General features: G+C 41.0%; 1 protein-coding gene across 2 annotated transcripts in view; it reads left to right on the forward strand.

Annotated features, from left to right (window-relative positions):
* ankhb (ANKH inorganic pyrophosphate transport regulator b) overlaps positions 1-12,461 on the forward strand; it is a 96,702-nt gene that overhangs the window by 20,846 nt on the left and 63,395 nt on the right. For both annotated transcript variants that reach the window (XM_029703934.1, XM_029703935.1), the window contains exon 3: positions 11,603-11,721. In XM_029703934.1, the coding sequence (XP_029559794.1) occupies positions 11,603-11,721 (119 nt within the window). The remainder of the gene's footprint in view (positions 1-11,602; positions 11,722-12,461) is intronic.

Consider the following 12,461-nt stretch of genomic DNA (forward strand, 5'->3'; position numbering starts at 1 on the left):
GAAACAGAAAGCATATGTTTTGGAATACAGTAACAGCTTCTTTACAACTATGAAACAGAAAGCATATGTTTTGGAATACAGTAACAGCTTCTTTAAAAAAACATTTTTTTGTTTTAAATACCTCAACCACCAAGAAGCACAGTCTGCAAGAACCACGGTCAAATTATGAAAAGAACAACTATGAAACAGAAAGCATATGTTTTGGAATACAGTAACAGCTTCTTTACAACTATGAAACAGAAAGCATATGTTTTGGAATACAGTAACAGCTTCTTTACAACTATGAAACAGAAAGCATATGTTTTGGAATACAGTAACAGCTTCTTTTTATAACAAAATAAAAAAAAATACCTCAACCACCAAGAAGCACAGTCTGTAAGAACCACGGTCAAATGATGAAAAGAACAACTATGAAACAGAAAGCATATGTTTTGGAATACAGTAACAGCTTCTTTTTATAACAAAATAAAAAAAATACCTCAACCACCAAGTAGCACAGTCTGCAAGAACCACGGTCAAATGATGAAAAGATCAGTAGCCTTAACGTCACTATAAGTGCAAAGCGTGCTGATAGTCGGCCCGTAGCATTGTCACCGTCTTGTTCGAGCCAACCATGCTGTCCCTTCCTTGCTCCTGTTTCACACAGCAAAATCAATGGTGTACATTTATATTAACACAGATATTAAAAACAATCCTTAAAAAAATCTACCTACGGTCGAAATGCTGGGAAATATGCTAATGACCGTGTTTTTGATGGGACTGTTTTACTCTTCAAAGTGTAAAACAATAACTCTGGTTATTGACACCAATACTGTGGGTTAATATACACCACTGAGTGTTACTTTCACCCTTACATAGTGAATTTAACTCCTGAATCAGCACTAGGAATGTTAGACTGATGTCAATGGTGTGCGTACTGGGAGCGGAGTCAGGTGCAGGAGAGCAGAGAGTTGTGAGCAGGCGCACACTTTATTGAGGCAGGAGAAACCAACAGACGGACTCCACTGCGTCGAAACCTCCAGCCAATTGGCAACAGTGAAAAAAGCGCAAACAGTCACAATAATTATGTTCAAACAAATAAACATACCTCGTGATAAACACGGAACAAACGAATACCAGTCTAGCGCGTCAAAATTGACACGTAACACAAAACAATTTCACACAAAGACATGAGGAGGAAAATAGGAATAAATACATGTAGTGTGATTGGGGAATGAAAACCAGGTGTGAATGGAACAAGACAAAACAAATGGATAAATGAAAAATGGAGCGGCGATGGCTAGAAAGCCGGTGACTGTGACCGCCTTACGCCACCCGAACAAGGAGAGGAGCCGACTTCAGAGGAAGTCGTGACAACTGAATAATCAACACTGGCCAATTTGCTGTGCACTGTTTCATTTGGTGGTAGCCCAGTGGGCTTTTTTGCTCAATAGGCCTCAGGAGTAGGCTGGGGCTCAAAATCAGAAGAATAATCATCAGAGATGTCATAATTCATTTCTTCCCCACCATCTGAGTAGTTTTTATTCCGATTTTGTAAATTAAGCTCTCGCTGTGTACACCAAGTAGGCCAGAGTAGACTGATAAGTTAAAGAAATGGCATGCCCTCCTTAAACTGGTTATAACTACAGTTCTGTTTGTGATATTAAGATTCTAACAACGATGTTGTGCTATATAGACTTATTTAAGAAAAGTCAAGGACGGAGGGGGGTATGACTTAAATAATGGCAGAGTAATAAAATAAATACATTCATGAGCAGTCCAAATGACTGCTTTAGCCATTCTAGTGTTAAACTACTTTTCTCTCTGCATTACCAATGTTGGCATAACTTCACACTGAAAGAAACACTGTTGCAAATGCTCCAGACAGTACTCATCAAGCTTCTTTCTAGAGTCTCCATTATGTGAAAGAATGTTTCCCCATTGATAAGACTGAACACATTTTAATAGGAATGAAACCAGATGTGTCATAGGTTGTACTTTTCCTCCACAAACACAAACTCTGGTTATAAACACTCCACAGTGCGCAGAGTATGATATGAATGTACACCATGTTTACATTGAGATTCTTTCCACGTGACAATATTATTTGTTTCTTCTCATGGAAATGGGACATTTGCAATCACAAAACGAAAACATTAACAGAAAAAGATGCCTCTAATTCTAATGTGATTTTAACATTGAGCTCTCAGCAGTATTTTTTTTTTTAAACAACACTAATGTTTAAAATACCATGCCATCCTTCAAACTCAACTCTGGACCTCGACCTGTTTTTCATTTTTCCCCTCTAATCCGGGACTGATTTGGACCTGGGATACCAAATGTGTGTAATTAATTATCAGGTAGAACAGAAAACCAGTTGTCACGGTAGTCGTAGGATTGAGACCAAAACGCAGCGGGAAGATGTACACTCATCTTCTTTTATTGGGACAAAGAAGGAAAAACCCAAAACAAACACGTATACACAACACAATGACGAATAACAGGCCGGTAAGGCACAAAGCTATACACAGCACAATCTCCCACCAACTAACAGGTGAAAACAGGCGACCTAAGTATGACTCTCAATCAGCAACAACGAAGTACAGATGTTCCTGATTGAGAGTCATACCAGGCCAACACAGAAATACAAAACTAGAACAGCCCCTTAGAAATACAAACACAAGAACATACCCAACACCCCGGAACACATGAATCAAATACCCCTCTACAATACACACACACACACACACCGAACCACCTAAATCAACTACCCCCTCTACATCGACACTTACACCAATAAACCCCAGAAACTCTCTACACAAAATATCCCTCTATCTAAACACATACACAAAACCATGAAAACAAATACCCTCTGCCACGTCCTGACCAAACTACAATAACAAATAGACCCCTTTACTGGTCAGGACGTGACACCAGTAGGCTGGTGTCACGTCCTTCATATTCGTCGCCAAACCCACTGGCTCCAGGTCATCTATAAGCCTTTGCTAGGTAAAGCTCCGCCTTATCTCAGCTCACTGGTCACCATAGCAACACCCACCGGTAGCACGCACTCCAGCAGGTATATTTCACTGGTCATCCCCAAAGCCGACACCTACTTTGGCCGCCTTTCCTTCCTGTTCTCTGCTGCCAATGACTGGAACGAATTGCAAAAATCACCCTAGTTGGAGACTATATTATAGACTCCCTCACTAACTTTAAGCGTCAGCTGTCAGAGCAGCTTACCGATCGCTGCAGCTGTACACAGCCCATCTGTAAATAGCCCATCCAACCAACTACCTACCTCATCCCCATATTTGTTTTTGTTTTTCTGTTCTTTTGCACACCAGTATTTCTATTTGCACATCCCCATCTGCACATATATCACTCCAATGTAAATTGCTAAATTGTAATTACTTCGCCACTTTGGCCTATTTATTGCCTTACCTCCTTACTTCATTTGCACACACTGTATACAGATTTTTCTTTTGTGTTATTGACTGTACGTTTGTTTATCCCATGTGTAACTCTGTGTTGTTGTTTTTGTGGCACTTATCTTGGCCAGTTCGCAGTTGTAAATGAGAACTTGTTCTCAACTGGCCTACCTGGTTAAATAAAGGTGAAACAAATAAAAAAATATCCTAATATTACTTTGAAATTGTCCAGATAAAAATATTGTATTAATATTTAAGAATTATTAGATGATGCTTATCCAGACACACTTGTCTAAATTGACGGGTCATGTGAAAGAAATGCTATAACCACGTCAGCCACCTCTAGCTAAGTGGATGGGTCACTATTGTCTAGACATGTACACATGTTCATGAAACACAAAAGATGGCCGTAATCAACCCCAGACACAACTGGCTAAATAGATGGGACATGTAATCATTCTCTTGCAATGTGGAGTCTTTTGTTTAGACATGTAGCTAGCTAGCTAGCTAAACATTTAACCATAATCCCAACCCTTAGCTACAGTACAAACGGATTGTCATAGCTAGCCACCATGCAAGAAATGCAGCCTCCCTGTGGCTCAGTTGGTAGAGCATGGTGTTTGCAATGCCAGCATGGTGTGTGCAACGCCAGGGTTGTGTGTTCGATTCCCACGGGGGGCCCGTACAAAAAAAAGAAATGCATGAAATCAAATGTATGCATTCACTACTGTAAGTCGCTCTGGATAAGAGCGTCTGCTAAATGACTAAAATGTAAATGCTGGAGTATGAATCTGCAGGTAGCTAAAGCTAACCAACTAGGTTCAATGTTAGCTAGCTAATGTTAGGCTGTAACTAGCAATGCAAATGGATTTCTGCGATACGAATAATATTACCTCCAGGACAGCGGAGTCAATCACCACCTTCCGGAGACACCTGAAACCCCACCTCTTTAAGGAATACCTGGGATAGGATAAAGTAATCCTTCTAACCCCCCCCCCAAAAAAAGATTTAGATGCACTATTGTAAAGTGGTTGTTCCACTGGATATCATAAGGTGAATGCACCAATTTGTAAGTCGCTCTGGATAAGAGCGTCTGCTAAATGACGTAAATGTAAATTACTACACAGATCATGCACATAGCATTAGTTAGCGAGCCAGCAAGCTAACGTTCGCTAGCTAGCTAACAGTACATTTTAACTTGCAATGAAAACAACTTTTTGACTAAATTATAAACTTGTAATATATTACCCGTATAGATGGATTAACGCTTCACGGCAGTGTGTCTTGTCCATTTGGTTCGTAGCTAGCTTGTTTGGCCCGTTGTGTCAAGTCACTCTGGTTCACACTGACTGTGCAGAAAGTAGTCCATCACAACTTTTTCCCACTGATATTTGTTGATAGCGCCTGCTAAATTCAGGGCAGCAATGTAGTTGAGAGCAGGTGAAACACTTTTGCAGTTCTCCATGGCTAACGTTATATCTTTCAAAGAAGCTGCAATTGCTAGAATTATCTACACATACTGAAGAGCTCATGTTATAGACAGAAGTGGCAGACCAATCCGAACTCATCTCTCGGCATGTCCAGCCCATCCATTATTTCAGCCAATCATGGCTAGTGGGAAGGTTCCTGACTTTTTCCGTGGCTAAACAAACTATGCTGGTAATTTAACAATTTATTCACATTTACACAATATCTGACCTACCGGCTCGATTCGGTCTTGTGTAGAAACATTTGAAAGGGTGTTTTTTACATTGGATAAAAGTAGAGACTCAGAGATAGAAAATGGTTTAACATCCACTACAGTTGAGGAAAAATGGGAAAGTAATTCTGCTTTGAAAGTTGATAAACTCGTACCCCCACTTTTGAAAAAAATGACCCCTGAATGTTTGGTACACCTGCTGGAGATGTCTTCTTTGTCTACACCCATTCAGCATCGTTCACACCCTCTTAACTTAGCCCCATCCATCTCTTAAAGGATTCACGTGAGGCCATGTGCTAAACAGAGTGAGTAGTGTACTAAGGAAGGTTCCCGTGTTTTTTCGAGGCTAAACCAACTAGATTCATAATTTAACAATTGTATTTGTATTTACAGATGGCATACAAGTTTTTTAGTAAGGCATATGAATGTTCACATGTTCCAGAAGGCATTTCTGGAAAAAAAAAAACGCATTTTGATAAATAAAAAAAGTTTACGTTCAAATGGCTCTCCTGTGAAGTAGTGACGAGCGACCTACGCCCAGTTTCCTGAAACGAGTCACAAATGCAGAAAATCGCCAATCAAAATAAATGTCATACCACAGCGACCATGTTATTTTTATTTATTTATTTTTTATTTCACCTTTATTTAACCAGGTAGATAAAGTTGAGAACAAGTTCTCATTTACAATTGCGACCTGGCCAAGATAAAGCAAGCAGTTTTTTTTTTTTTAGCAAAATTAGCAAAATAATTTCACAACCTGTTTTCGCCTTGTCATTATGGAGTATTGTGTGTAGATTGTTTTAGGATATTTATTTTATTTGATCCATTTTAGAATAAGGCTGTAACGTAACAAAATGTGGAAAAAGTCAAGGGGTCTGAATACTTTCGTAAAGGCACTTTATGTCCGAACTCAAATCAAATAGGCTTCCCAAAAATTACATGGTTGCTGTGGTACAACGTTTATTTTGACTGGCGATTTTCTGTATTTATATAAAGTTTGTATGTGAAAACTATTTCTAAGATACATACCCACTTGGCACAGACGTCAAATTTAACATTTATTCCCAGTTTGTTCAATGTAATTTCCTTGAAATGACATGGAAACAACTTTGATTCAACCAGTGTGTCCAGGGGGTACTTTCAGTTTTTCCAAACCCACTTCACTCACGCATAAGAGGGAGGATTGCGCTGCTGGCACATGCACAGATCAAATATACCGTTGGAACTCCGACTAAGGTGATTAACTCCAATTAAACTGTCCTAATAATTTGAAATATTTCTCAGAAAACCAGGTGTTTTAATAGGTATATGCTTATTATGACCTTGCGCTGATTAAGAAGAGCAAGGTGTTTACATAACAAATACCATACTCTGCCTACTGCTATAATCAGTTCAATATCGAACAATTTTTTTATTTTTTATTTCACCTTTAATTAACCAGGTAGGCAAGTTGAGAACAAGTTCTCATTTACAATTGCGACCTGGCCAAGATAAAGCAAAGCAGTTCGACACTTACAACAACACAGAGTTACACATGGAGTAAAACAAACATACAGTCAATAATACAGTAGAAAAATAGGTCCATATACAATGTGAGCAAATGAGGTGAGATAAGGGAGGTAAAGGCAAAAAAGGCCATGGTGGCAAAGTAAATAAAATATAGCAAGTAAAACACTGGAATGGTAGATTTGTAGTGGAAGAAAGTGCAAAGTAGAAATAGAATTATGGGGTGCAAAGGAGCAAAATAAATAAATAAATACAGTAGGGGAAGAGGTAGTTGTTTGGGCTAAATTATAGATGGGCTATGTACATGTAACAGTGTAGGTTCCGTCCCTCTCTTCACCCCAACCCAGGCTCAAACCAGGGACCCTTGCACACATCAACAACTGACACCCACCGAAGCATCGTTACCCATCGCGCCACAAGAGCCACGGCCCTTGCAACGCAAGGGGAAACCCTACTTCAAGTCTCAGAGCGAGTGACGTCACTGATTGAAACGCTATTAGCGCGCACCACCGCTAACTAACTAGCCATTTCACATCGGTTACATACAGGTGCAGTGATCTGTGAGCTGCTCTGACAGCTGGTGCTTAAAGCTAGTGAGGGAGATAAGTGTTTCCAGTTTCAGAGATTTTTGTAGTTCGTTCCAGTCATTGGCAGCAGAGAACTGGAAGGAGAGACGGCCAAAGGAGGAATTGGCTTTGGGGGTGACCAGAGAGATATACCTGCTGGAGCGCGTGCTACGGGTGGGTGCTGCGATGGTGACCAGTGAGCTGAGATAAGGGGGGACTTTACCTAGCAGGGTCTTGTAGATGACCTGGAGCCAGTGGATTTGGCGACGAGTATGAAGCGAGGGCCAGCCAACGAGAGCGTACAGGTCGCAGTGGTGGGTAGTATATGGGGTTTTGGTGACAAAACGGATGGCACTGTGATAGACTGCATCCAGTTTATTGAGTAGGGTATTGGAGGCTATTTTGTAAATGACTTCGCCGAAGTCGAGGATCGGTAGGATGGTCAGTTTTACGAGGGTATGTTTGGCAGCATGAGTGAAGGATGCTTTGTTGCGAAATAGGAAGCCAATTCTAGATTTAACTTTGGATTGGAGATGTTTGATGTGAGTCTGGAAGGAGAGTTTACAGTCTAACCAGACACCTAGGTATTTGTATTTGTCCACATATTCTAAGTCAGAACCGTCCAGAGTAGTGATACTGGACGGGCGGGCAGGTGCAGGCAGCGATCGGTTGAAGAGCATGCATTTCGTTTTATTTATATTTAAGAGCAGTTGGAGGCCACGGAAGAAGAGTTGTATGGCATTGAAGCTCATCTGGAGGGTTGTTAACAGTGTCCAAAGAAAGGCCAGAAGTATACAGAATGGTGTCGTCTGCATGGAGGTGGATCAGAGACTCACCAGCAGCAAGAGCGACATCATTGATGTATACAGAGAAAAGAGTTGGCCCAAGAATTGAACCCTGTGGCACCCCCATAGAGACTGCCAGAGGCCCGGACAACAGGCCATCCGATTTGACACATTGAACTCTATCAGAGAAGTAGTTGGTGAACCAGGCGAGGCAATCATTTGAGAAACCAAGGCTATTGAGTCTGCCGATGTGCATGTACTGTAAATATACTCTATGTAATGTCTTATAGGTTATGGACAGGTGCAGTCAGGTGGCAGGAGGGGTGGAGTGCATGAACAGTCCATCCTGGATATGACAGAGTTTGCCTCAACCCATGGGTCCAGCAGGTAGAGTTCAATAACTACAGCCAGATGAGAGATGCAGGAGGATGGCACTCTTCTCATACCACTGTAGTGTATGCCAGGGTTTCTAAACACTTGTGATGTAGTGTTATTATATAGTAAATCACCTTTTGTCCCTTCGGAGGTGTTTGCCAACGCCTGAAGGGCATGGCAGCATAGATCAGCTACAGGCCCCTCTCGTCACAGATACTGGCCATTGACTTACAGATCTGACCAAGCTCCTATAACAAAGAAAGAGAGGGAGGGAGAGAGAGAAAGACTGCCACCATACAGTCATGGAAGCCAACAGTAAATAGACGGTTGAGCGTAGCTAATCAGAGATTATGATTCACAGCTAATTCACAAGGGGCATGTACCAGCATGGCACTGATTGGTTGACATTTCTCACTCAGGCCCAGGAGTAGACCATTGGCACTGTGGAAGGGGGCACCTCCTTACAACATACAAGACACAATATCAATGGTGGTTATGATAAGTGAATTCCAGGACAGACAAGTGATAGTATTTTCACCTTTGACCAGATCAAATATGACCAACCTGATTCAGGTGTCCTCCATTACTCTGAAACAGGACTGGTGTCTGGCCACTGCATCCTTGTCTAGTGATCGGCCATCATTATTTTTGCCCTAGAAAATACACAATAATGTCGTTGGAATGTTGTTTTGGGTTAGCTAAAGGCCTCAAATGCTAGGTAGCTAGCTACCACAGCTTCCTAATGCTAGCTTCTGTAGCTAGCTTGAAACATTATTGAAAACAACTTGGCTACATCGAACTTGTCGTCAGGTTTACTTGAATATTTGAGGTAGTTAGCTAGCAGGGATCTTACCTAGCCAGTTCGAGTTTAAACATTATTGAAAACAAGCTGGCTACATGAATCAAACATGTCATCAGTTTTGCTTGATTATTTAAGCTAGCTAGCTAACATTAGCTAGCCAGTTCGAGTTTAAACATTATCGATAGCAAGCTGGCTAACATTGCATCCTATCAAACCTGTCGTCAGGTGTAACATTAGCTATGCAAGTCTTCCTCTCTCTGACATATCACATTACACATTAGGGAGAGGCTATATATTTAGCTAGTTACATCACAGTATCATAGCTTGCCTGTCTCACTAGCATTATCAAATAATGTAGCTAACTAGCTAGCTATAACCAAAACGTACTCATTAACAACACACCAGTCTCAGCTTTGCTGGTTGACAGCCCGCAGAAGTAGTAGCTAGCGTCAGATGTAGACTAATCTCTATCCTGGCCATCTGCCAAAGATTATTGAACAACTTTATGAATGGCTATTTTTACTCGTATTTACAGAGTGGAATGCGCGTTGCACCACAATACTGCTGCTGTAGACTTGACAACATGATCCACATGGTTCTGAGCAGGGGGCATTAATACACCGTGTTGTCTGTGGGCAATTGACCATCATAGGTAAAAGCAGGCACGTAAGTAATCCATACCCAAACCCTCACAAAAACTGTTGTGAATCCTTCATTCTGTGACATAGTGTTGCCAACTCCTCAGTAAGGAAAGTAGCTATTGGCTGTCCTAAAAGTCGCTAGAAGTCGCTAAATGACATCACCTAATTTCCGTAATTGGCCATGTGCATGTAATTGTGATGGATGCTGTAGGAGAGAGTAATAACGTCGTAGGAGAGACAAAGAGTGACTAAAAAACACCCTAAATATGTTTAGAACTATAAATGAACTTTCTCTGTCGATTCTTGTTTTTTTTATGTCACAATTCCAACCCTCCTCCTTTATCCGGGCTTGGGACCGGCAAAGGTGACCCAAAAGAGACACTGGCGGAATTACTTCGTTTTTTATATTTTTTTAACATTTACATCAGCCATCAGCCAGCGAAGGCTTCCCGCATGCGCGATTCATTTGCAGTCTGGACACGAAGGGGTGAACATCTCCTGCTCTGACTGCAGCTGCGTGAGGACTGGGCCGCCTGTGAGTTGTTTGGGACGGGGGTGGGGCCCACGGCAGCACCCGTTGCTCGTTGAGAAGAGTAAGAACGATACCTGCTTTCACGTCAGAGTCTCCAAAAGTCTTCAATAACACCAGAAAAAGTCGCTAGATTTGTCGCTAGAGGGGTCTGAATACTTGCTAAATATAGCGACAAAGTCAAAAAGTTGGCAACACTGGACATACCCATATTTCTCATTATCTCAGTTTGGACGAAAATGACTTTGACTCAAAATATCCTATTTACACCTTGTAGTCAATTTTGACACTAGAATAAATGTTTCTGACTCATATTGATGCCACATAGGCCGTAGCTTTTTTGGTTCAGTCCCTTTAAAAAATATCAGATATTTATGTTCTGCATTTCAAGTACAGTGGGAAAGTGGAGAGGGTGGTAGCAGAAAGAAGAAGGCAACAGACAGGAAACTGGCAGAGGCAGGGCTCAAACTGCCGTGGCCAAGGGTGTAGCCTATACTGTGGTTCAGTCTGCAGTGCTACCACTAGACCAGACTCTGGCAAAACAGACACCTATATCTGACATAACTACAGACTGAAGAAAGTAAAGCCCTTAAAATAAACCAAATTATCTTAACTCTTGTGAACAAATAGATATAAGTGATTGTTTTCTCAAAATAGCTGTCATTGTAGGTTGATGAAGTGGGCAGAATAGTGCCTTGAGTTGCATGATTTGGCCTTTTGCCTCTATCTTAGTCATACTCACAAGAACTGACTGGGCAGAAAGTGTGTTATATGCAGGGTCACTTATAGTAAGGAAGGACTATTATCACATTTTCTCTTAATCATTCAACAGTGGTGCCCTGCTTTGAAGAATTGATAACGATTCAAGTTAAAAACAAGTTTTTAACCATGGTCCTTGTATGTCATTTATATTGTATATCAGTTAAAGTGCTAGATCTCAGTTTGAAGTGCTATGTATCATTATTACCAGCCTGTTCTGAGGAAATACAGTAAAGCACATAACCATAGAATTGCCAATTCCCTTACACCAAGCAAACTGTTACTTGAGTCATTTTAGTTCCGTATAGAACCATGACCCTTCCCTAAGAAACCTTGAGGAACCCTCTTTTCTTAGTGTATATCTGCAACGCTCACTATGTTGCACATTCCTGAATAACCTGTTTCCAGCTGACTGCAAACCATTCCTGGGGAACCTTTTTATTCCCCTAGTGACGATAAATCATCGGTCTGTTAATGACTGAAGCCCCTGAAGTGCTCTGACGTTTATCTCAATTTCCTTGTCCCATTAGCCTACACAGAATTGGGCTACTACATCATCAATAAGCTCCATCATGTGGACGATTCTGTCGGAAACAAGACCCGGCGGGCTTTCCTCTACTTGGCAGTGTTCCCGCTACTCGATGCCATGGTGAGTTGCGGCCTGCTGCCCGCTGGATTCTAGTTCCCTTTTAGCTTGGGAAATGCTTGACAGAGAGGCGGTGTTCTGACATTATGACCTATTACTCAGAATGCTCTGGGGTTTCCCCGAAGTACAGATCTAGGAACACCTTTCCTTCTCCCAATCCTAATCTTAATCATTAGTGGGTGAAATGCTAAACTGACCCAAGATCAGCGCCCAAGGGCAACTTCACCCTACTCGTTTAGTCTCTGGCTTGGGAAGTGCTTGACAGAAGTGGTGTTTTGTTTGACATTCTGACCTATCGCTGAGAACGTGCTACCTAGACAAAATATGCAATATATATACAATATATCTTAAAACCATGATGCTTTTAATTAGCATATCTGTGTTACATTGTATAGTGTGTGTAGTGTTTCTGGTGTAGTGTATCTAACAGCATTGTTGGTGTAGGATTACCTGTACTGTTATTTCCTATTTTTCCCAGTAGTATTAGTTATTTACTAACAGTTTGTGAGTATATTGCTGTTTTTCTTTAACCTTGGATGAAGTGTTCTGGTTTGTGTGCGACCCTGTAAAAATCTTTTTTGTAAATGTCACGGTATTACTGTTTAATCAAAAGTAACATACTGTATAAACTGAATACAGTAGAATACAAATTATATTGTATTGTGGGAAAAAAATGTAACGGGCTGGAAATATTTGATGTATTTTGGACATTATGTGAAACACAGTAACAGTTTACTTACTGT

The sequence above is a fragment of the Salmo trutta genome, chromosome 21 (genome assembly GCF_901001165.1).
Source record: "Salmo trutta chromosome 21, fSalTru1.1, whole genome shotgun sequence".
Classification (NCBI taxonomy): domain Eukaryota; kingdom Metazoa; phylum Chordata; class Actinopteri; order Salmoniformes; family Salmonidae; genus Salmo; species Salmo trutta.